The sequence below is a fragment of the Camelus ferus genome, chromosome 4 (genome assembly GCF_009834535.1).
Source record: "Camelus ferus isolate YT-003-E chromosome 4, BCGSAC_Cfer_1.0, whole genome shotgun sequence".
Classification (NCBI taxonomy): Eukaryota; Metazoa; Chordata; class Mammalia; order Artiodactyla; family Camelidae; genus Camelus; species Camelus ferus.
Genome location: NC_045699.1, coordinates 71,960,102 through 71,985,461, shown reverse-complemented (window position 1 = coordinate 71,985,461; position 25,360 = coordinate 71,960,102). Strand labels below are relative to the sequence as shown.

The 25,360-nt window shown below is 52.7% G+C and overlaps 1 protein-coding gene across 10 annotated transcripts in view; it reads left to right on the top strand.

Annotated features, from left to right (window-relative positions):
* Positions 1 to 25,360, top strand: part of AK8 (adenylate kinase 8) — a 117,720-nt gene that overhangs the window by 2,374 nt on the left and 89,986 nt on the right. For 5 of the 10 annotated variants that reach the window (XM_032478729.1, XM_032478730.1, XM_032478728.1 and 2 more), the window contains exons 3-5: positions 6,390 to 6,439; positions 8,315 to 8,428; positions 17,059 to 17,127. In XM_032478729.1, the coding sequence (XP_032334620.1) occupies positions 6,390 to 6,439; positions 8,315 to 8,428; positions 17,059 to 17,127 (233 nt within the window). Of the gene's footprint in view, positions 1 to 6,389; positions 6,440 to 8,314; positions 8,429 to 17,058; positions 17,128 to 25,360 lie in introns of those variants that run through there. The other 5 variants (XM_032478734.1, XM_032478736.1, XM_032478735.1 and 2 more) reach the window with 3 other exon arrangements.

The following is a 25,360-nucleotide window of genomic DNA, read 5'->3' as shown; positions in this document are numbered from 1 at the left end:
TCAGGTGTAAGTGTGGTTTCTGGTCTACCTAGACAGACAGCACCGGTTTTCCTGATGGTCTCATTATTGGCGCCCGTTAATGAGTTCCAGAGCTCCCCCGGCCTCACCCGGGCGGGTGCGAGTCAGACCCAAGGCCGGAACGCCGAGCGGGGAGGAGGGAGAGGAGGCGCTCCATCCCACGGTCGATTTGCCAAGTGGAGGATCGTTGCCATCCTCTGCGAGCTGTCAGGGAGACCGGTGTCCTGGAGCTTTGATGTTTCTTTCATTGGCGCATTAGCCGCTTTGAAGGAGCTACCAGTGCACCAGTGAAATGAGCGCACAGTGCTGCTGAGAAGGACGGAGGCCTGAGATGCCCTGTGGTGGGGTTCAGAGGCCTAAGATGAGAAAGGATGCTAAGTAGTTAAAAAAAAACAATGGTCAGAGGGAGGAGACTCCAAGCCTGCAGGTTTGCCAGGCACACCTGGCCTCTGCAGCATGGCCGGCCCACAGGTCCTGAGCAGGGTCAGCGGGTCAGAGCGAGGGGCTGTTTCACAGACCTAGGCAGGGTGGTTCAGCGTGGCTCACAGGGTCCCCGCAGTGCCCTCTTCTGAGCCTCTAGTGAGGCAGAGTGGAGAACTGACATTGACTGTGAACCCAGGTGCCCCAGGTGGTGATCAGCTGGGATGATGGGGGTGGGGGGGATCCACTCCTCCCCACAGAGACTCTTCTTTTTTTTTAATTTAAATTTAAATTGTTTTTAGTAAAAAAAATTTTTTAAATGGATGTACTAGGGATTGAACCCAGGACCTTGTGCATGCTAAGCACGCACTCCACCACTGAGCTAGGTCCGTCCCTCCCCCCACCCCTTTTTTTATGAAGGCAGAATGCCTGAGTTCTTTATTTTTTACATTTAATTTTCTTCCTTCCTTCCTTCCTTCCTTCCTTCCTTCCTTCCTTCCTTCCTTCCTTCCTTCCTTCCTTCATTTCTTTGTAGTCCTTATTCTCTGGTTCTCTGGTTCTCTGGTTGGGGCGAGAGGGAGGCTCACCTGCTCCGCAGGGTGAGAAGCCACCTTGTTTCCTGGTGGTCCTGCTGCAGACCTCAGCTCCCTGCCCAGGCCTCACCCAGTAGCCCCACAGGCCGGAGGAAGCCGGTTCTGCAGCCCCTACCCCCACCCTGAGGCTGTTTAGGTCTCCGTGTGGCTGAGCTCTGTTACTCCAGGGCTGCTGGGAGCATTTCTGCCCCCGTTCCCCTCTCACAGCCACCACCAAATCAATAAAGCAAAGTCAAAGTAACATAAAAGTGAGAGGCAAAATAAAGGTAAAATAAAAGTGAAGTGAAACTCAAAGAGCAAAGCAAAGGCAGGAGAGCAGGACGGTGCGTTCAGGGAGGCGTCCCCTCCCAGCCCAGCAGCCCTCAGCGCAGCGGGCTCCGTTCTCCTGGTAAAGTGTGAAGAAACGGAGAGATCATTGCTGTCTCTCGGCCTCAGTTTTTTCATTTGTAAAATGGGCAGATTTGGTAGCTGAGGTGCGGGTGGTGATGCTCTGGCCTGGTCCATGGCGAGTGGTCACCGCGGGAAGGGGTGACCAGGTCCCAGGGCTCCCGCTGGGCTCCGGGCGGTGCCGAGGCGAGCTGCCGCTTGTGGAGAGCCTATCGAGAGTTTCCTGAACTAGAGCGGTGCTTGACAGTAATGTAGCTGGGCGAGCCCTGAGTGGGTGGTGGTGGCGCTTCCTGCTGCTTTTTTCTCTTTGTTTTCCTTCTTTTTAATTTCTTATTTGGCACTTCACACTTCCAATTTGAAAAATTCTGTTCAGGGTGCATGTGGGGTCTTAAACTGCGAACCTCACAGCTTAGCTGGCCTCCCCTGGAAGAGCAAGAGCCTGAAATTGGAGTCACTCTCCGCCTTTACGTTTTACCCCTGCTCCTCTGTGTGCCGATGGAGTTTTCCCTGTCAGACGGCCCGCTGCACCCGAAGTTTTACATTCCAACGTCATGTCTTTGTTTTAGACGCAAGGCAGCCGACGTCAGCTGGACGGTCGTCTCGGGCGCCTCCTCCTCGCCCCTTCCACCGCCTCCTTCCGCCCTCCTCGGCACCCCTTTCCAGTCATTCCCGGGCCTGGCTTTCCAAGGCTGCCCTCCATGGAGCCCTTTCTCCTTTCTCCACGTTCCTCCTGCTCTGTTGCCCTCCAGCAGCTTAAGAATTCAGCCCCTCTTTGTTAGCTCGAGCTGGGGGCCGGCCTCCCATCTGTCCTCCCCCGTGGCTGGAGTCAAGGCTTCTGGCCAGACCCTCTCTCGGGCAGTCGAGCCATTGAATCCCAGTGCCCACTGTTGTGAGGGGTTGATTTGTTCCCCCAGCCTCCCACCCCCATCCCCAGGCCTGGGGTTGCCAGCTCTGGAGGATGCTGGCTCCTCTTTGCCCTTTGGCTCAAGTCCCAGCCCAGAGAGGGGACGTCTCTGGGTTTCCCTCCTGCGCCCAGTCCTCCACCTACAAGTGAGGCAAAAACCTGGGAGGGGGAGTGGAGAAGACCATGCTCCTGGGATTTCTCTAGGAGTCGGGAGAGCTGGAAATAGTGTATCCCAACCTTGGTGGTTGGAGAAGAGGACAGGAGTGGTCCCCTGGCACCCAGCAAGCACTTCCGCTGCCCCTCCCTCCCGTGGGCAGCGGCCTGTGTTAACTGAAGCCGGGTTCTCCACCCCCTGCTCACAGGGCATGGGTGTCGGGTGGGTCAGGGTTCGCTGGGACACGCGGTGGCAGGGCCAGTGGCTAGTGCAGAGGGACTGAAGGCTCTGGGCCCCTCCCTGTAAGTGTGCACAGGAGGGAATGAGCCACCAGCACACAGGCTGGCAGCCCCTTCGCTGCGAAAAAAGCAGATTTAGTACAAAGCGAGCGTTTACAGTAGCCCTGGGCAATATTAAAGCAGGCGATGGTGTATATAATGGTATGTTTCGTTTTTTATCAAACGTTTGTCCAAGAAAGCTGTGTATTAGAGTTCCAATACCTAAGGGTTTTCTTGTGAATTTTAAATCATGCTCCTAGTTAAACCTCAAAAGGATCTGTGGATGGAAAGGTTTTTTGATTTCCTTTGAAGTGTGTTGAAGAAGTTGATTACTCTTGGCAGTCAAGCAGCCTTTTATGACACTGTTTATAAATAATTACTCATGAGCAGGGCTGGAGTTTCAAGGTGTTAGATTTTAAGAAACTGAAATTAATCACAGAAATGTGTGTGAGAAATTAGGTGGGGAGAAAGGCCGAGGATGTTCCCCTTTTAAAGTGTTTTCCTAGATGTGTACAATTTGGGTGCCACTCACAGGAGCCTGGGAGGGGAGGGTTTCCCCGGCAGCCTCGGCGCCTCATCACTTTGTCAAAATGAACGCGTGATTTGGGAGTCAACTCATTTCCCCAAATGCTCTTGTCCCGGTGCCTCTCGCTTCTTGGTCCTGCAGGCCCTGAGCCCTGCTGGGTCTGGCCCAAGTTCTAGGGAGTGTCAGTGAAGGCCTGTGCTTAGAGCCCTGGGTAGGCAGCAGGGTGATAGGTGTCATGCAGCACGCTTCTCCCGCCTTGACCTCCCTCCTTGCTGCTCTAATGCTGCCCCTCCCCTCAAACCTTCCATGGCACCCCAGCTCCACCCCCCGACCAGGTATCCCCAAAGCCACCTCATTTCCAGACTCATCCTATAAGCAGTATTTTCCACCTGCTGTGGCTTCTCTCGTCTGGGTTGGAGGGCCTGGAAGGCCCTGCCCAGCTTACAAGGCCAGAGCGGGGAGTGGGCTGCCCTGGCTCCCACCCCAGAAGCTGAAAATGCCTCGCCCTCCCTGGGCCTCTGTCCTGACCTTCAATGGTCATTTGAGCCCAGACTCTGGACAAGGTCTGGGAGACACCTGCAGAGCCTGGCTCCTGGGTGGCAGTGGCTGTGTGGCTGGTGGGGCAGCCCCATGACCCACCGATGTGAACAGCATTCCGGGCACAGGCTGCAGTGTCTGGTGCCCGGGACAGCAGTGCTGGTTCCCCCAAACCACTTGGTGGCCTCGCTTGGGGCACTGTTCCTGGCAGGGGTGCCTGGGCCCGGCTCCTGCCTGTGCAGGATTCTCTGCACCACACTGGCCTTTGAATAACCCCTTTCTCTCCTCGACTCAGCCACATCTGTTTCCTGCAGCTTACACCCAAGAATGCCAACTGGCAGGAGGTGCCTTTGTAAGGAGGTAGTAATGGTGGTGACAAAGGTGACCAAACACCCAGTGACCGCAGAGAGGGAGACAGCCAAGGAGGCGGCGGCTGCTGCAGGTCCTGCTCTGTGCACGGCTCCTCGCAGTTCTGGCTGCAGAAAAGGAAGATGAGACTTGTCCCTGCCCCCAGGGAGCCTGTGGGGACAGCGGTGCCCCACTCAGCTGCTCAGCAGGGGGACAGAACTCACCAAGGCGGCAGCAGCGGGCCGCTTAATCAGGAGTGGGAGCAAGAATCCTTGCTGGGATGGGGGGCGCTGGGTGGGTCGGGGGAGGAAGACATTCCTGATGGGGGGATGACAAGTGACGAGGCAGGAACGTGGGGAGAACGTCGTCAGGAAGAATGAGGAAGTCCAGGACCCAGGCAGAGGGTTGCTCAGGGCTCCCGGGCGAGGCGAGGCTGTTTGGATTCTCAGGACACACCCCAGCCTTCTGCTGAGGTCGGGTCCCTCCGGTCCAAGAGGACTCACAGGATCACGAGACACTTGGCCAGGAGACTCCTGGAAGCTGAGTCCACCGTACTGAGGAGGGCAGGAAGCATGCCAGCCAAGCAAGACTCGGAGAGAAAAGTATGTGCTGGGGTCTGCCAAGCTGGAACCAGCAGCGTTAAGGTGCCCCTGGTGCCACCTCGACCAGGACCCTCCTGCCCCATACCCCCGATTCACCTCAGCACCCCCAGGAAAGGCTTTGGGCTTCCAAGACACAAGTTACCTACATTTCACATCAGTGGGCGATGGACTAGCTTTACAAACGTATAGAAACATGGGCAGTGACGGTGTTGTAAAGCGGTCCACGGGGAGCACGTAAAAACCCAGTAGCGGAAAGCCGGGATGAGCACCTGACACGGGTCATGTTCTGGAGGAGAGAGCAGTTCCCTCATAGAGTCTGGAGCCGAGGACAGCCCTCCCTGCCAGTGCTCATCCAATGCCATGACCTCACTGACCTGGCCGGGGAGCCACCATCCATCTTGCTTTTCTCGGCAGCATTCAGCCCAGTGCTGAGCTCGGACAAGGCGCTCAGTGAGTATTTGTGGGATCAGTGAATTATCTTGAACCAACCTTCCATGTTTTCCCTGAAGATGAGAAGGTGCTGTGAATGTGGGCAAAAGTCCATGTAAAAACCCAAGCAGCTTGTCTGGGCATAGGTGTGCTGATCATTAAATTGTGGGCCAAACGGACACTCTTGCTCCTACTCCCTGTCCCCAGACTAGAAGACCCTCTGTGGACGAGCTCCCCCCCCGCCCCGGCAGCCAGGCAGGAGCGGCTGCACGTGGAGTTCAGAGGCCCAAGTGAGCTGGAGTGCGCCTCTGTTCATCCGCGCCCTGGGTGGGGGCCGGGCCGGCGGGCAGTGGTAGAGGGCTGGCTCCCCCACCTCTGTGCTGTCTGTGCTGGGCCCATCGCCCCCCACAGTTAGGGGAAGGGGTGACCTAGTCAAGGTGACCCTCAGGGAGGAGCCAGCATGGATTCGCCTGTCCAGACACCACATTCTGCTTCCTAAGATTTGACCCAAGTGCACACCTTCCAGCGCTCTTCTTAAGATGCTGGTTTTTTCTTTTCCTGTGGCCAGTACCTACTTAATAGTCTGCTGGTGGCTTTAGGAATTCTGCAGCCAAGAACCTTCCCGAGCCAGAAGTCTCGCACCAAAGCCAAACCCAGCTGTTTCCATCTGCATAGAAATTTGGAAACAGACTTTTCCATCTGGGGTTTTATAAATCTGCCCCGTGCACTCCAGGCTTTCCCCCATTATTTCCCTCTGTGAAATGATGGGGAAGACAATTTGCTAAATAAAAAGGCATAAATACTTAAAAAAAAAAAAGAACTTTGAAGGTCGATTTACATAAAATACAGCTTTATTTGAAAGCATGTCCCTGAGACAGAGTCCCTGTTTAAAATGCTTTATGGTGTTTGAAATCCCAATTGTTCTTGATATTTATTAGTTTGGCAAACAATTTACCATGTCCATGTCCCCTTGGAGACAGAAAAATAAACCATCTCAGTGATCACTTACCTCTCTAAACACAGAGAGTATGTTCTATGGTGAGAGCATCTTGGAGCCGCTGGGTTACAAACGACCGCGTCACTCCCAGAAAATGAAATCTGGGGGAAAGAAGTAAATACACCCAGAGCCCCGCAGGCGTGGGAGGTTGCTCTGTCATGCCAAACGGTGACATTCAAATCTCTTTATCCCACAGTGCCGAAGATTGTAATATTAGGTCCACCCGCCTCGGGGAAAACCACTATAGTAAGTGTATCATATTAAGTGTTGAAATACGGTAATGCCTCATTTATCCTGCAGAGCTGGAATGAGACTGAGCCTCAGTGAATTTTCAGTGGAACTGAGCTCTTCTTCATCTTTTCTTTCTCCACCTTAACTTACTTTCTTATTACAAGAGGCAACATGTATTCATCGTAGAAAACCTGCAGAACACAAAAACCAAAAGTACAGGTCCCCAGCCATCCAGAGAGAAGCAGTCTTTTAACATTTGGGGTAAACCTTCTAGGCTTTTCTCGTGGCTGCATCCACCCTGACCCTGCACACCCTTTGTGTCCTCAGGACCCATCTGTAGAAGTAGAGGCTCTGAGTCAGACAACAGACACGTTCCAAAGGCTTCTGATATGGACTCTGCAGATTCGCTCATAACATTTCCATTATGAAATGTTTCAGCCAATCAGAAAAGCCAAGAACCTACACCGTAGATACTCGTGTGCCCAACTCCCAGGTTTTACAGGAATTTATCATTGGGCCATGTTTGCTTTGGTGATTTCCTCTCCGTTTCAAAGACAGCACAGCTTTAAAGATGCAGCGGACACCTCGTCCCCCTTCATTCACTCTGGTCTCTCTCTCCCTGGAGGCAACCCCTGTCCTGAAGCCGGTGGGCTTCATTCCTGTAGGGTTTTCATCTTTAAGCTCCTTTTTTTTAAGTGCCAAAAGCTTGTTCAGATTATAATCGTCTGAGATGAACTCTGTCTTTTAAAAGCCTGGTTAGTGAGCATCAGTTAACACTAGTGAACCCTTCCTTGATGACGGTGTCATCGCTGTGAGCCCTCCTTCTGGGCCCCAGTGAGCTGGCACCTGGCTTTATTCTGAAAAGGAATTAAGATGGCCGGTCCTGACACCAGACTGCCTGCATCTGCCATGCTTTTGGAGCTAGTATTGCCAGCTGTTCTATTTACCTGTCACCTGTCTGTCCATCCACTCATCCCTCTGTTCATCTGTCTGTCTATTGCTCTGTAGTTTTTCAACTTTGTTCTCTGGGATCAGGTGGTCCCCCACCCCTGCAATCCACCCGCCCTGGCGCTGTTTCAGTGTTAGAGCCCAGGGGCTCCCGGGCCTGGCGGTCACGAGGACTAGCAGCTGTTTCGGCTGCAAGCCTTTTGGTGACTTCACTGTCCCTCCCCTGTCTGCTATGTGGCAAACACAGGCTCTAATCTTACAACATGATGATCTACAGTGAAATCCACACAGCGAGCGCTCACGGGCTCTGTCCTGTATTGTTGCTGACATTCCCCAGCCCGAGGAGCAGGGAGAATTCAGGTTCATACCTGCCCCAGGGGACCTTCAGGGCCTTCTGAAGCAACTCTATGCTGAAACGGTCATCACTATAATCTTGGTATTAAGAACATTTTATTGCATGATTGTTCCTCAAAATGTGTTCTTCCCTGGTAGAGGGTAGCTAGTGGCCGTCCATGAACTATAAACGCTCACTCGGCCAGGATGTGTCCTCTCCCAGTCTTCAGGAAAAGATGGACGTTGAGTTTGCGTTGTGACCCAAGGTCGGGTCTGGTCCCCGTGTTTCTTGTTTTAAACCTTTCTTGAGTTAAAAACTCATGGTCCACAGAGCTTGAAAAGGCTTGCCGAGGGCAGTGAAGTGCAGGTTTTCCAGGCGCGCTTAGAGTCAGTGGCTGGTTGAGGAGGAGAAGGCAGACAGGCAGAGTCCTGAGGCCGGGAGGGGCCCTGTGGGTTTGTCTCTCTTGGTGCCTCTTTCCAGCCAGAAACAACCGTGCTTCCCTATGGTCCCTGCTTCCTCGTAGAATTTGAAAGGCCCTGGGCATTTTAATGGAGAGCTCTTAATTACCGCTTTCACTGAAATGTTCTTTTCCTCTCTTCTTTCTTCAGGCCATGTGGCTTTGCAAACATCTGAATAGCAATCTTCTCAGCGTGGGGAACTTGATAGCAAAAGAATTTTCCTCTCTGGCTGCAGATGCCAGGAGGCATTATCAGAAATTCAAGGTAGGACTGGTCCTGGGGTGCAGGAGGGGTGAGAGCTCCCGAGTCTCCCCATCACCTGCCCCACCTGCTTCCCATTTCCTTTTGGATTAAGAGAGAGAAAGTCCTGGGGGGAAATGAGGTACAGACAGGACGGGACAGAAGGAAGGAGAGAATTCTTAAACAGGGCTCAGACCCTGGTGGGTACCAGGGAGAGGTGTTTGTGGTGGGAAAGCGTCATTGACAGTGGGGGTGGCGGGGGCTCCAGCCCACAGGTGATGCACCTGCCAGCCGACACCAGGACGTGCAAGCCTGAGTGGGCTGCGGGTTAGAGGGCAGCGGTCCAGCTCTCTCCAGGGTGGGAAGACCCTGTGTGCTGCAGCTCAGGGGCACTTCCTTCTGCCCCCTGGGGCGCCCGAACCGGGGTGGGGGCAGCCCCCATCCACTCTGTCCCTCTCGCACACATCTGTGGGGGCACCCCGGGAGGCCGGGTGTCTGTTGCTAAAGTCCTACCAATACTGTATTTGAAAGACATTTTTAAAACGGACACATAGGGCTTGATCGTGTTGGTCCTCTTAAACACAAATTTCAAAATACCTTTCCAAATCCCCTTTGGAGCATGAACAGATGTCGTAGTCCCTCCAGGCTGCTGGAACAGACTGGGTGGCTTGGAAACAGAGTTTATCTCACAGTTCTGGAGGCTGGGAAGTCCAAGACTGTGGAGCCCGCAGATTCTGTGTCGGGTGACAGCCGTCTTCTCCCTGGGCCTCATGCGACGGAGGGGACAAGGGTGCTCTGGGGCCTCTTTCATAAGGGACTGATCTTATTCATGAGGCTCTGGCTCCATCCTCATGACCTAATCATTTCCCGAAGGCCCCCCTCCTGGCACCGTCACCCTGAGCTCTGGGGGGCAGGCATTCAGACCAGAGCAGCAGGGGATGCCCCTTCAGGAGCTCTTCCTCGACACCCAGGCTTTCCTTGTGCACGAGGAGAGGCAGCCAAGACCAGTAGGATCCTGGGGTTTGCTGAGCACTGAGTGTGTGTTGGCACTTTCCAGGCCTGCCCTCCACACCTCACTGTCTCCATGCAAGATGTGGTGTTACTTGTCAAGGTTAAGTAACTGCCAGGGCCGGGGCAGGACTCAGGCCTGTGGCCACGCTAAGCGTGGCCTCATCCGGGGCTGCCCAGGGCTCCGCCCGGCCGTCGGGGTGAAATCCCCGGGTCTCCCACCAGGCTTCGCAGAGGCCTGGTTGCCGTCAGTCTTTATCTTCGTTCATCTGGCAGGGTCTCTACCACGTGGCCGTGTGGTCGCTGTTCCACCGAGAACCTAGAAGGAAGTTTCCAGGCCTCGCGGGCTGCCAGTGACTGATGGGACGTGGGACAACTCTTGAGCAGCCCTTGGTGGCAAGTAGCCAAGGTCCACCTGGGCTGCCCAGGGCAGAGAAGGGGATCTGAAGGGGGACACAGTGACTCCTGGGACCCTGGTGGAGGGGAACCCACTGCTTTGGCTCTGTGGCCGGGAGCTGGGTGGCTCCCTCTGCCCCACTGCCCACTGAGGCCACTTGTCTCCTTTCTCTCTGTGGTTCTCGCTTCCTGTTGTCTTCTGCCTTCCTTGGCTACCACCCTGGTCCCCCTTCCTGTGTCTTCAGTTCAAGCCACCCACAGAGGCAGCTCTGAGGCCAAATTTTCAGAAGAGTGATCTGTGTGGGCCAGGTGGTCTGGTGTCCCCAGGGCCGGGTCAGCCCTGGTGAGGGGTGTGCGGAGTGGGCTTGGCAAGGCCATGGGCCATGGCCATGGCCGGGAGGGCCCGGGTCGGGTGAGGGCAGTTCCTGGAGATGTGGGGTGTGACTTAGGCAAACTCCCAGCTTCAAGTTTGCTGATAATAACAATTTCATGGAAAAGAAGGAAAACCTCATTCATCAGGGTCAGCCCCCTGCACCCTCCCAAATGGTGAACCAGCTCTACAACTGCTTAATCCAGAGCGCTTCCTGACCCCACGTTGCCCAGCTGGCACTCTCAGTGGGGGGGAGTGACACCCTCGCCCCGCTGCTCCCACCACCTTGCAGGAGTCCAAGTGTACGGTTGTGGTTTGAGGGATCCCAGTTTCGGGGGTGGGAATCTGGTTTTAGAAAGAAAGTGGTTATCTCACTTCTGCAGAAGATAAGCTTCTCAGGGTGGGGGAGGCAGGCTTATTTCTAGGATAAAGATGCTTTTATTAGGTTTATAAAATTCAGCAGAGAGGAGGGGGTTTAGGGAAATTCCTCCTGGGTTTCATTACACTAATTATCAGCGTATTTCAGACCACATCGCAGTGCTTTCAAGGGTATCTTGTTGGGGTTCTTTGGTTCGGAAGCGCGGGTGGAGGGAAGATGAAAGGCTGGGACGTCAGGACTGATCAAGGAGTAAAAGGTCCTGAAGAGCGGAGACGAGTGCGCGGCCTTGCTGTGGAGGCGGCCGCCCGGGGCCGCCCGTTCCGTGCTGTCATTAAAGCATCTGCTGATTCGGGGCTTTATAGCTCTTCCTGCAAGTAGCACTAACACCTTCAAATATGTAATGTTCTCCCGTTAATCTCAGCTCCGTCCTCCAGAATTCTCTTACATAGCTGGTATTGACCTAGACGTCTCCATTTTAGGAACTTCCAGAAGGTTTCTGAAATCCTTCCTAGTCACCTCCTGTATGCCAAGCACCATCCAGTGCCGGGGAGACCCTGAGATGAGGTCCTTCTCCTTGCCCTGGGAGATTCTAGCCAGTGGGGGAGACCGAGGGTCCCCAGCCCAGGACACAGGGCCTAGGAAGCCCTCATGCCAGCGGTGGCTTGGTTGACTCATTCATTCACTCAGTAAGTGTTCTCTGAGCACCTCTAAGCCCCAGGCATGTCTCTGGGCTGGGAAGAGCGTACAGATTGCAAGATTAAGGGGCCCTGTGGAGCCATCACCACGGTCATGCTAAACAAAGCTTTCCTAAAGGGCTCATGCTGTGGAAGAACCCAGAATCTGGCAGCGGGCCACAAAACCCACGTGGGCAGGCATCACCTGAGGACGCTGGGGTTCAAGGCAACCAGGGATGGGAAACAGCTTTTCTGTTGGTTTGTTTCTAGCTTTATTATAAGATATTGTAAAGATGCTCAGAAGCAGTGAGAATAGTAAAAGAACCATCGTGGACCCATCACCTGGCTTCTGCCAGTATCAACCCATGGCCGTCTAGCTGCGTGTATACACCCCATCTCCCCTGCTACCGGGTTATTTGAAAGCAAACCCACACAGCAGTTCATTTCATCCATGGATGTTCTAGTCTCTAACTGCTGAGAGGCTGAATGTAAAATGGTCGGATCATATGTAAAAGTAGAGAAAAGGCCCACAGCCTGCGGTACCAGCCCAGGAAGCTGGCGGGCTGTAAGTCAGACGTGGAAAAGTCGGACATCCACTTCTTATTCAGTCCAGGAGGCCCGACCCCTGTAACAATCTGTCCCAATGGCCAGGGTTTGATTAATATTAAACTGCCAGCTTCCGTAATCTTTGTCCCCACTTCCAACCTGTTGCCAGAGAAGGCCAAATATGCTCCCCTAAGCAAGCCCATAGGACGCCCTGCTTCTAGCGGGCCGCCTCCGGCTCTCTCATGCCTGCAGCCTCCACCAGGCACACCGAGGCCTCCTTTTCCTCTGTAGAGCTGTCCTGCTCCTCCACCTGCCTTTGAGTCTCTGCCAAATGCAGGTGATGGCGGCCGGCTCCCTCACTAGAACCACCTCTGACTCGGTAAGCTTTGCTTTCCTCATTTGGTTGGTCTTTGCTTCTTTCCACTCCCTAAAAGGTAAAGGAACTTTTTGATTAAACACATACACACACTGTCCTGCTTAGAAAACTTATCAATATTTCTCCAGTGTCCGGTCAGGATTAAACTGTACCTGAGGGGGCAGGCGGCTCGCGGTCCTCGGCCCCTCGGCACCTCGCTCGGCCCCTCGGCCGGCCCCAGGGCACTCGGTGTTAGCACCTCCCTTCTCTCCCTACTCCGGTCCCACGGATGTTTCTCGTCCAAGCCGACCAAGGCCATCTTTGCGCTCTGTTGCGTCTCTTTATTTAGTTGAATTCATCTGCTCTGTCAAGTCCATTTTCCTCATCCAGCCTCTAAGCCTGCCACCTGACTCACAACCACAAACACCACAAAAAGGCTCAGGTGAAGTGGGCCCAGAGTGAGGCCAGCAGGAGCCCCGGGCGCCGGATGCCAGGCGTGCCCTTTCAGGCGCTGACCCAGCGCTTGCACAAACCTGAACACGGGCCCAGCCTTCGACTTGGGCCCAGGGCTCCTGGAAAGCCTCTGCCCAGTCCAGGCCCCTCTGGGGGTTCGGGAGATCAGGGGGGCCAAGACCAAGTCCTGCTGGCTTTTAATCACACAGGAGGTGACGAAGGTGAAGAGGTTCGCTGGGAAAAGGATCTTTTCCAGCAAGAGCTGGATGTGGTTGCTCTAGAGTTTTAGATTGCTACTCAAAAAAAAAAAAAAAAAAAAGGAAAGAAAAGCTTTACTATTAAAATCCCTGCAGGAAGAATAAGTATTTGCAAACTTACAACTGCCTAGTTCAGAGACTCTCAGTCTTAGCAGCATATTAGACTCACCTGGGCCACACTGGACTCAGTCTGAATCCCTGGAAGTGGGGCCAGGCGTCTGGATTTAAACAGGCTCCCTACAGAATGCTTATAGGGTCATCTGGGAACCCACTCCAAATCCGACTCCCCATTTCTCAGTGCAGTTATCCCTTTTACAGCACAATTACTGCTGAATCAAGGTTTCTTTGGAATGCAACTATTGCATTGGAGCCAAACAGCCTGTGTTTGTTGAATGAATAAATGACCCCCCCCTATTTCGAAGGCTGGTCAGACCAGAAGGAGCCAAAGCTGGATTCTTCCTAATTTCAGTTCCATTTAACTCCTAACTTCAATTCCATTTAAAAGTTAAGAAACTGATGTAACCCAGTGTAGCTAAGTGCCCAGTTGTCAGTCACCATTTTCCTTAATATCCAAATAATAGAACTTGTGCCCTTATCCTGCCTCTGTCCGCACAGAAAACAGTGGTCCCCTCCACGTGTTTCTGAGGATTTCCCGGATTGCTGGTCAGTTCTTGCTTCCAAGTCCTCTGGATGGTGTCCATCACCTCTGGCCACATCTCCAGCCTCCTGGCTCCCTGTCCTGGAGGCGGTGCTAAGACAGAGCCAGCAGGAGCCCTCCTGCCCTGTGTTCCTCGTCAGCGCCTCGAGGCAGTGCTGCGGAACAGGCCTTTGGGGAGGGTTGGGGGCAGTGGAGGTGGTTACAGCCCAGGATGGAGACAGATGAACCCGAGGACCGTAGCTCCTTTTGAAGTTCGCTGGCCTTTCCCACTACAGGGTCTCCCTTCCAGGCCATCTCCCCCTGCAGGCCTGTCGGGTGCCCCATGGTGGGGCCTGTGCTCTTCCTTCAAAGCCTTGTCTCCTGTCCCCCCCTCCTCTCATCTCCTGTCCCTGCCTGAGAGCTCAGGCTCTCAGCCTGAGCCCTGCCTTTCAGAACTGGGAGAGTTCCTGCCATCTCCCTGCCTGACAGCCCCCAGAAGCAGCAGAAACTTGGAAATGATAGTTTTTCCTAAAGGATTCTCTGCTCAGTTCTTAAGTGAGCTCAAGTCAAGTATGGGGCTTCCCCCGCCAGCCAGCAGCCCCCTTAGGGGTCAGGGATAGGAGCTGGGCTGACCAGGAATCTCAACTCCTCCACTCCCTGCTCTGCTCTGTATGGAAGTTCATACCGTCAATCAAAAGTCTTGATCAAGCATCACCCAAAGGTGACATGGGGACATCTGGACCCTTGAGAGGGGGGCCTGGTGATGGGACCATGTGAGCTGTCACCCTGGGGAGGAAGCCCAGGCTTGCAGAAGGGCAGCGAGGTGCCCGGGAGGCAGGCAGAGCCAGGGCTTGGCCCTCCACACCTGGGGCTGCGTCTTCCGGGGGAGGGGCAGGTTGGCAGTCCAGCTGTGCGGCCCCGGCCCGGCGCTGGGAGCTGAAAGGAGAGGAGAGGCCCAGACTGGGGCCAACACAGCCGATTCTGCCCTTTACAGCAAGGGTGTTGCCTTACCACCAAGTAGGGAGACCAGGGGCTGGTCGTTGGCCCCTGGGCTGGGGCTTCTCCATGACCAGCAGGGGCTTCGCTGGGCTCCACCAGTTTGTCCCTGATTCTCCCCACAAATCCAGGCTTGGGGGCTGGGGTGGGAGAGCCTGGCAGAGCTCCTGAAGGAGGGAGCCTGATTCCTGCAAAGACAGTTTGGCAGGGCTCTGAGAAGCGGTCCCCGGGAAGCCCCCACTGCTGACGTGACACATCAAAGCTGGCACTGAGACAGTGCAGAGGCAGGGAGCGGCAGGGGGCACCCGCGAGGGGCCGGGGCTCAAAGTCGCAGGCCTGTCCCCCGCCGTGAGGGCCATGGGGAGCGCTGCGCCCCGCCCGGACCTGTCGCCTTTCAACCTGTGTTCTTTGACTGGTTTGCACCCCCCTCGTTCCCCACATCCCAGGACCTGTTTGAATGCTGCCTCCTGGAGGGGTGTTGTCATGGAAGAGAGGAATCTTGGGAAACCAGCCTCAGGATGGAAACTGGCTCTGCCCAGGGTCGGCAGGGGACACTAGGGGACAGGAAAAGATAGAAGTGATTTGAGTGGGAGGGGTTAGCCAGGGGAAGTTGCCGGGATAGCAGGGGTGATATGGTCACCAGCAGACAGACACCCTCCCTCCCCAGCAACTTCTTCCACATGGGGTAAGGCTATTGGGTGCTTGAGTTTACTCAAGACAGAGGTTCTCCAGCTGTGGTGCCTGGACCAGCGTTCTCAGCATCACCCAAAAACTTGGTAGAAATGCCGATTCTCGGCCTCACTCCAGACATGCTGTGTCAGAAACCCTGGGTGGGGCCAGTGATCTGTGCTTTAACAAGCTCTTCCGGGATGCACATTCCAGCTGAGGACTGCTGGCCTGAGCAGGAAATTGGCAGAGGGCAGATGTAGGGACACAGAGGTGTCTAGGAGATACTGAGACCAGGGGCTGGGTGCTGGCTAGCCTCCCTCTTGTCTCTCTGACCTCCTCTTCTCCCTGTGTGTTATTCATCATTCATTCGTTCTCCCTCTCTCTCGCTCACTCTTGACTTTCGCTGTCCACTTTGTAGACACCTTAGTGATCCCATGCCTTCCAAGGGGACACATTACAAGTTCCATTCCCACCCGAGGTGTCCCCTCACCCTCCCACTGTCTGCTCATCCCTCTGGGCCTACATGTTCCTGCTTCAGAGTCCCTGGCTTGGCAAAAGGCAGGCAAAATGTAGATTTCCCCTGCCCCTCACCCCTCAACTGAGTGCCTCTGTGTGCACCCAGCATGCACCTGCTTGGCTGTGGCCCTGGGGGTCCTCACCTGCACCTGGAGGCCAGCTCAGCCTTGACATAGCTTGAGATGTGTGGTCTGGGGCTGCCCTAGGCCCCCTTGGCCAGATGTTTGGGAAGTTTGGGGAGAAGCACCAGCTTTTAGTGACCTTGGGTCAAAGGGACACCTGGGAGTGGGCTTTCCAGGGACATTGGCTCTGGGACATTGGAGGTTTTGTTAGAAAGAGCAGACCTGGTTGTGAAGATTGGAGTGTCAACTCTGGTCCAGGGAGACAGTTGAGAGAAACCGAAGGAAGGCCACTGTGGGTGTCACCCCCCTGCACACCCCTACCTTGCTGCTCTGTCCTTCCGGAGCCTGGCCTGCCTGGGTTCAAGGCCTGCCTCTGCTCCTCCCTGGCTGTGTAACCCTGGGGAGGTGGCTTAACCTCTCCGAGGCCCAGCTTCCCCACCTGTAAAAAGGGGATGACAACAGGCCAGACCTCACAGAGCCAGAAGCATCGAACGCTGTGCCTTGGCACGGAAGCTGGCGCCCAGCACACGCTCAGCAGAAGCCGGCCATCGTTCTTACTGCCTCTTGAATGAATTAAGGAACATGGAGTTTCGTTAAGTCATCAGTCAGCTGGGGCTTCCTCCGTCCCTGACGCTGTTTGGTGCTGGGTCAGAGGTGCGCTGGTCAGCATCTCACAACCAGTTCTCTGGGGGACAAAGCCCTCCTTTGTAGCGTTAGCACACCCTTATCTGGGGGCAAAGGTCGTGAGACTCAGCCCCTTTCCTCCAGGAACTTTGAAAGTCTCTGGGGAGACAGACAGGTGAGCAGGCCCCTGCAATGCCATGTAGTTACTGCGATTACAGAGTTTGCTGTCGAAGATTATGGCAGCCTCCAGCCCAGCCTGGGAAGGGTCAGGGAGGGCTACCTGGAGGCAGCGGCACTTGGGGCTGAGGCTCAGAGTCACTCAGGTGGTGGTGAGGGAGAGCTTCTGGGTGGGGACAGGATAAGGAAAAGCATGGAGTCAGTGCACATGGCTGGTGGGGAGGCTGCTGGAGAGGAGCCCAGGGCAGACCAAGGCTGGGGAGGCGGGTGAAGCAGCGGAGGCTGGACGAGGGCGGGGCCACAAGGTGGGCCTGGGCTTACTGAGGCCACAGGCCTTAGTCAGGGACCTGGAGAAGCTTGGTGCCAACAGGGCCGGGCCCTCAGTTCTTAGCTGAGCCTGCTGGCCTGCCAGTTATGTGTCCTGAGCTCAGCACAAAAGTTCAGGCCCTCACTCTGTGCGTCATCTTTCCTGTAGACGGTGCCCAGCATGCTGCTCATCAGACTGGTTCAGGAGCGCCTGTCGGAAGAGGACTGCGTCAGGCGGGTGAGAATCCATGCGTGGAGTGAGCCGGGGGCTCCTGGGAGATGGGGCTCCGCTACCAGATAAAAGAGGGTGAGGGGTGTGGTTTATTTCTGAGAGCAGAGGTGACCTGCGGAGAAGGGTAAGAACCGACACTCTGAAACTCGGTGAAGGTCAATCTGTAGATGTGGATGGAGGAGAAATAACAAGGGGGAATCTGGGGAATCCATCCTGGTACCTGTAGGAAAGAGCTGACTTGCCCCAAGGGGTCACAGGAGAGCCTTTAATGGAAGGACCGTGGCAGGAGTGTGCAGAGTCAAGGCCGTCAGTGGGTGCTGGGGAGGCGCCTCTGGACCTGGAAGCACAGAGGGAGAACTGGGGAGACCCCACACCCTCATTCCATCCTCTGATCTCTTGCCAGTGTCCTCTTCCACCAGACCCAGTGAAGCCGGGGGGCAGGGGTCCAGGTGAGGCGGACCATGGAGGTCAGCCTCCTGGGGCGTGGACAGGGGTTGTGCTACTGTGATTTGTAATAAGAAATATGTATTTGGTCTTCGTCCAATGCATCAATTTTTTGAACATTTTTTAGCATTCCACTTTAACTTACCTGTTGTGTTTTTTACTATGTCTCTTTTTTTAGTGGATGACCTGGTAATTACAATACACAGACTTAGATTCCTAGTCTATTTAGAGTCAATATTTTACCGTTTCAAGCAGAATGTGCAACGTAAGTGCCTCTCCTTGCCTTTCTTTACGTTGTAATTGTCTTGTGTATTACAGCTATACGTGCTGAAAACCCACTGGGCAAATGTTATAATTTTTGCTTTCAATCATCAAACATATTTTAAAAACTCAAGAGGAGAATAGTTTATTACATTTATCCAGGTATTTACCGTTTCTGTTGTTCTTCCTTCATTCCTGATTTTCCAAACATCCCTTTCTGTCTGAAAACCTTCTTTGCACAATTCTTCTAGAGTAGATATGCTGGCAATGAATTCTCTAGATTTTCCTTCATCTGAAAGTGTCTTTATTTTGACTTCAATCCTGAAGGATATTTTTCCCTGGATTCAGAATTCTAGATTGACAGGTTTTTCTTTCAGCACCTCACAAACGTTCATTTTTTAACACTATGGTTTCTGGTGAAAATCCATGGTCATTCAAAGTCTTACAGATAATGCGTCATTTTTCTCTTGCTACTTTCAATATTATTTTCTTTGTTCTTAATTTTCAGCAGTTTAACTGGGATATGTCTGGGCATGAATTCCTCTGGATTTATTCTTTGCTGGGTCAGCTGAGTTCCTTGAATTTATAAGTTTCTGTTTTTCTCTGAACTTGGGGTATCTTCATCCATTGTTTGTTCAAGTAATTCCCCCACATCATTCCCTCTCTCCTCCCCTTCTGAGACTCTGGTGGCGTGAAGGTCAGACCTTTCAGTGTTTCCTCAGGGGTCCCTGAAGCCCTATTCTTCTTTTTTTTTTTTTTAATACCTTTTTTTCCCTCTCTATTGATAGAATTTGATCATTTGTATTGAAATGGCTTCAGGCTCATTGCAGATTTTCTCTCTCACCCCCATTCTACTAATAAGCCTGCCCAGTGAGTTTTTAATTTTGATTATTGTATTTTTCAGTTCTAAAAATCCCATTTGGTCTCTCCTTGAGTCATCTATTTCTTTGCTGAGACTTTCTGTGTGTCCATCATTTACTGGGAGCTATGTGGTGGTGGTGGGGTTTTACTAACAGTTGCTTCAGTGTCTTGTCTGATCATTCCAGCACTTGCGTTACATTGGTGCTGGTGTCTGATGTCCTCTCCCATGTGAGCTGAAATCTTCCTGATTCTTCCTGTGCTGAGTAATTTTGTATCCTGGACATTCAAAATATTGCTCTGAGACTCTGGGTCTTGTTCAAATCCTATACGGAATGCTGAGACTTTTGTCTCAGCAGAAGCTGGTTCTGTTGGGCTCGGGCCTCAGGTTCTAACCACCTTCTCTGGGCTGTGGGTTCCACCCCACTTCTGTTTTCAAACCATAGCAGTGCTGTGTGGTGCTCTGCAGCTCTGTGCCGTGCGGGGCCCCCGTGGGGCCAGGGCAGGGGCCTGTGCTGTAGCTCGTTCCTCAGTGTCTTTGGAATATAGCCCCCACCTCTCCCCGCACCCCTGCCTCAGTTCAACCAGCGTCAGATCCCCTCTTTTAAAACTGACCCATCCATCGGTCACCCTCTTATCTGGGAAATGGTGTGACAATCATTCGTCAGGAATAAAGGGAAGGATAGAGCACCCTGGGTGACTGGAAACAGGCTGGCACTTTCTCATACAAAACGCTCTATGCCTGAATCCATAATTGATTTTGAGTTGCCAAGTTAAATTGAACTCTGGCGTGGCATGTCACCAGGCTGGAAGCATTCAGGTCTGCCTTGCTTCTCTTTGCTCTTTAGAGCTGAGCCGTTTCTCCTCTTCACCAACAGTGCGCGTCGCATTGGCCAAACATGGAGGGGTGTCACTCCTTTGATGGGGGTGGACCCAGGTCACCCAGGCTGGAACCCCTCAGTGAGATGGGGGCTGTATTTTTAATTTTTTAAAATTTTGTTTATTTATATATTTTTTGTATTTTTAAATGGACATATAGTTGATGTATACTATGATGTTACAGGTGTAGAATATAGTGATTCGCAATTTTTAAAGGTTATACTCTGTTTATAGTTACTATAAAATGTTGGCTATATTCCCTGTGTTGTACTGTATATCCTTGTAGCTTATTTTATGTGTAATAGTTTGTACCTCTTAGTCCCTTACTCCTCCATTGCCCCTCCTCCTTCCCTCTCCCCATTGGGAACCATGAGTTTGTTCTTTATATCTGTGAGTTTGTTTCTTTTTGTTATATTCACTAGCTTGTTGTATTTTCTAGATTCCACATATAAATGATATCATACAGTATTTGTCTTTCTCTGTCTGATTTAGTTCCTTTAGCTTAATATCCTCTAAGTCCATCCATGTTGTTGCAAATGGCAAAATTTCATTCTTTTTTATGGCTGAGTAGTATTCCATTGTGTGTGTGTGTTTATGTATACCACATCTTCTTTATCCATTCATCTGTTCATCTGCCATAGGTTGTTTCCATGTCTTGGCTATTGTAAATAATCCTGCCATGAACATTGGGGTGCATGTATCTTTTCAAATTCGTGTTTTTGGGGGTTTTTTTTGGATATATACCCAGGAGTGGAATTGCTGGGCCATAAAGTAGTTCTATTTTTAGTTTTTTGAGAAACCTCCATACTGTTTCACACAGTGGCTGCACCAGTTTACATTCATGGGGGCTGTATTTAAAAAGCACAGCTGGGTACAGCCTTGCACGTCAGCGAGCTCAGCTGCTGTGAGCTCCTGGAAGCAGGGCATCAGCGTGATTAGCTGTGGCTGTAAACACATGGGTGGGGAGTGCGTCCGTCTTCGCTTCCTGTCCCAGGAATCGCACTTGCCCTGAGGAACGTGGGCTGCTGATAAGCCACGGTCACACCCTTGCCAAACAGAAGTCCCAGCTGAGACGGCTCCACGGTCTGTCTCAGCCCCAGCAAAGGCAGCAGGCCCTCCCACGCCCCGTCCAGATTTCCTTTCAGGATGCTCACAACCCCAAACCATCCTGTGATCCAGGAGCTTAAGTGGAAACTCGAGCCCTAGCTGGTCTGCTCACGGGCCCTCCCTCACCACCGACAGCTTGCTTTCACCGGCTGCTTAGGTGCAGCAGAAGCCCCGGGCCTGAGCCCCGCTGACCGCTGCGATGCAAGAGCCCCTGGGGTGCAGGCAAGCAGGAGGCCAAGCCCAGCTTCTCTGCACAACCCTCCACCAGCCCAGAGAACCGCCGCTCCCCGACCAGCCACCATGCCCAGCGCTTCACCCATCCTCACACCACCCGGCACAGTCGGTGTTAATCTTTTATTAATCCCGTTTTGCACATGCAGGACCTGAGGGTGCCCAAAGCCACAGAGAGGGGTGGCAGGGCCGGCCAGCATGGACCTGGTGCCGTGCAGCCTGGCCGAGGGAACTGAGGTCAAGCACTGGCCATGGGGGCTCTGCGCGGTCCAGGTTTGAGGGTGCCTCCTGCACCGTCATTACCAAAGGCATCGCCGGGACTGGGTGACCCACCCGCCAGGGTTTCCTGCAGGCACTTGTTTGTTCAGTCACTTATTCTCTCAGGCAACAAATGCCAAGGCAGTGAGCAAACCAGTTCAACACCCGCTCTCACGGAGCCCAGATTCTCGCCGTGGGGAGACAGACAACCACCAAATGAACAAGTGGAACGTGCGGTCAGGGCGTTGGCTAGAGATGGGCGCCTGGGAGAAGATGCTTCCAGAAGAGGGCCTGGCAGACCCTCCCAGAGGAGAGGTGTATCTAGGGGGAGGGCAGGGTGCTGCTGCAGGGCCCTCCCCAACCTGCGCCCCAGAGCTGTGCGGAGGGCCACAGGGGTGGGGAAGGATGGAGGAGGCAGCGAACCGGCTGGCATGGAAGCAGGGCATCTGGACCACTGAGCAACCGCCAGGGACGCCGTCCTTCCCAGTGTTGAACTATTCAGAACAATCTTATTTTGTGAAAGTTATTTTTATAATTTACTGCATCCCAAGCTAAGTGTTTCTGGAGCGTAAGCATTCAAGTGAGAGTTCAGAGGTGTGGAATTGTGAGGTTGGGTTACTGGGTGTGTCCCACCGGTGAGATGAACCCCCTGGAACTCATGCCGAGGGAGGTCCAGCCCCTGGGTCCAGACACAGGAGCCAGCTGGCCTGGGCTGGCTTGTTCACATGCGTATTTATTTATAATCTCCCTAAGTCACTGAGTTCTGGTTTCTGTGGTTACAACTGTACGTCCCAGATCTGCCCTCAGTGATCTGGAATGGTCTCTCCCACACGTTTAACACCTGTGAGCCTTTCTCGAGCTTACTGAAGAGCTCAGGCTGCACACCTGCAGCACGGACAGTGTGTGAGACCAGGCATCCCCTGTCTGCCAGCGGCTGCCAGCGCCATCAAAATGGCAATGACGTTTACCAGTGAATTGCATGGTAAGTGATGCTGGTACCAGCTATGCCGCACTGTGTGGCTGGATCGTGCATTGTAATTCATGCTATTGGTTGAATTAATACCATTTATATTAATATTTATAATATTATCATTATTACTACTATTTTGATGATCATGTTAGTTGTTGCCTGGACTCTAAACAAAGGCTTGGGAGACCTGGTGTGGCACTTCGTCCACCACGCCACATTGAAGAGCACTATGCAAAGAGGCTGTGATCAATACACCACTGATGGTGACTGCTGACTGGGGGCTTAGAGCCGCAGCCACCGGCTCCTGTAATCTGTACAATAGCCTGATGGAGGGGGACTGTCATCACCGCTATTTTAGGGACGTAGAATCTTAAGACTTGCAGAGTCTTGCTCAGAGTCCCACAGTCAGTCCCAGAACCAAGATGCAGACATGGGGTCATGCTTTGGGCCACCCTGTTTTTGTCGAACTGTCACATGGCTGTGTCCCTCCAGCGAGGACTTTGCTTCCTAAGGCCTCTGTCTGGAAAACGCCAGCCGGGCTTGAGCACTGAAGCTCCTTCTGGCCTTGCATTCTGATTCGGATCGTGTCCAAGCCATCATTACCTGCAGAGTAAAGAAATACCCCTTTAATTTGTTTTAAAATTTCTTCTGAGCTTCAAGGGGCATCCAGTACCTTTTTCATCTCTTTCCCGGTGGAGACAGGATTTCAAGAGGAAGAGGTGAGGACTCCTAATTATGTGCTTTGGTTGTTCAGAAACAAAACAAACCCTCATCCAAAATAAACAGGCTTTCTTGCTTTTAGGCAGAAAAATGACACATATGCATATTCATTTATATGGTAATTATTATTATTTAGCTACACAGGGACTAGAATTGGTAATTTAGAGCACAAAAAAGGATGCAGGGACTAGTGTTCAGGGAAAAAGAAAGCAATCATAACCCATCAGGATTCTGTAGTTCATGTTGTGTTCTTCCCTTTCCTTTTTTTTTTTTTTTTTTTTTTTTTGGTCTCATGCAATCTCTTTGAAGAATGTCTTTGAAGTGACCATCAAATACATTGGAGAAAGAGAAATTAGCACTTTGTATTGGAATTATCAAAAGCAGGTGGGCTCTATCTGTCGGGGACCCATTGGCTTTTCTTTAGGGGCAGCCCAGTTTTGGAGCCTGAGAATGCCCCGTTCTTCAGATCACGGCTGTAGGGCAAAGGGCAGCTAGGAAGTAAGGCCGGGAGTTCAGGAAATGTGAGGGGGGAAGGCTCCAAACCAAAGAGATGCTAAATCTCACCTCCACTGTAGTCGCTGTCGACTCCATTTCTGTTTTTGTTTTTGATGACTCAGCATCCCTTTCCTTTCTTTGGTGCCTCATCCATCTCCCTGCAGCTGCTGGGGTTTCTTCTTAATTCTTCCTTCATGAGGCTGCACGAGGGATTGCTGGGTTAAAAAATGAACGAGTTTATTTCTTTCCTGGAGAACATTCACGGTTCAGATTTCAAAAGGTACCCAGGTTCCCCACCACCACCCTGAACTCCTATCCCCCAGCCCCCGGCTCTGTTCCCTGGAGGCAACTGATGTTAACACTCCCTTGAAAGAACATCCTTTTGAAGATGATTTTACACGTAGAGAAGTGCTGGTCTTTTGAGAACAAGTGTTGCTGTGTCCCTCCTCTGCTGAGGGCCCCACGGCTCCCCTCCGTCTTGGGGTGTGTACTTCAAGCTGGTGAGGCCTGGGCCTGCCTGCAGTCTGTGTTCAGCACGCCTCAACCCTCGGGCAGCATGGCAGTAAATTCCCCAACAACCTGAGTGAGCGTGGGAGCAATCCTTCCTCAGTCGAACCTCCAGATGAGAGCACAGCCCAGCTGACACCTTGATTGCTACCTGTGTCCCCCCCACCCCAAGCAGAGAACCAAGCTCAGTAGCATTAGACTCCCGACCATGGAAACTATGAGATAAATGTGTTGTTTAAAGCCACTAAGGTTGTGATCATTTGTTGTGAAGCAATAGGAAACTAACACACACATGCTCCTTTCACTGGGATCCCCGCCCCTCCTGCCCTGCAGCTGAGCAGCTGCTTCTCATTCTTTGGTCTCAGGTTCAAGTCACTTCTTCTCCGGTTACACCAGTTCACAGCCTCCTGCTCTCCTCTGCACTTGTAATTAAGAATGCAGGGTCTGTGGGCAGGGGCCTCATCTGTCCTGTTCACTGCAGAATCCCCCAACATCTCACATGGTACCTGGCACAGACACCAAACTCAGGAAATATTTATGAAATGAATGGATGAATGCCATTCAGATAATCCCCCAGTCTGCACTGCCATGGCAATGAAATCCTTTCCAAACTTGCTATTGACCCAAGAAAGGGAAGGAGTTTAAAATTCACTGCTCAATGGAATCTGAACCTCCTAATGACGGGTTTGACCATCATTTGAGCAGATTTGTCCTAAGCTTCTCTGGGGAGAATTGTTTTGAGTGTTGCCCTGGCCTTTTCTGAATTGTGGAGATTGGCTTAGTGACTCCTCATCACATCTTAAGATTGTTCTCCATGATCAGTGCTTTCAAGGTTCCCGTTGGCCTTGGTCTCCTACAGCTTGATCAAGTTCAACCACTGTGCCCAGGGAGGGTGTTGTACCACCAGACCCGGGGTTCCAGTGTTTGAGACCCGGTCTTCCAGTTTGGTCTGGGTGCCCTGTGCCGAGACTTCCTGTGTCCTCCTCCATTCCTTTCATCCATGATAACGAGGGCCAACCACCAGGACACTTGATTTTAAAACACTAAGTGACAGCACTTCATAGAAGTCATTGTGCCTTTGCATGAATTCCAGTTTGTCTCATCAATTTCCTTTCTTTTCTTTTGTTCATCGATTTCTTTTTAAACATTGTCTTGAGAAATATTCCTACCTAAAACCTCTTACGAAAGGAGAAACTGAGGCCCGGGTGGAGGAGGGGACTTGGCCTAGGTCAGGGGACCAGTCAGTGGGCCAGGGCAGGGGTGGACTGTCACCACACCTGGCTGCCAGGCCTGGCTTCAGCCCGGGACTCCGTGATCTGGTGCCAGCCCTTTGACAGAGGCATGTTTGTATTACCAGAACTAGACTAGGTTGGAATGAGACTAAGAGAGAAAGGAGAAGTGTTTCCATGGATGGTCAGCCACCTGTGGGGAGGGAGAGGCTGTGCCCAATTATGATGGCTTGTCAGACAGGGGGAGTTTCATCCCCCATGAAGAGGCAGAGGCCTCCAC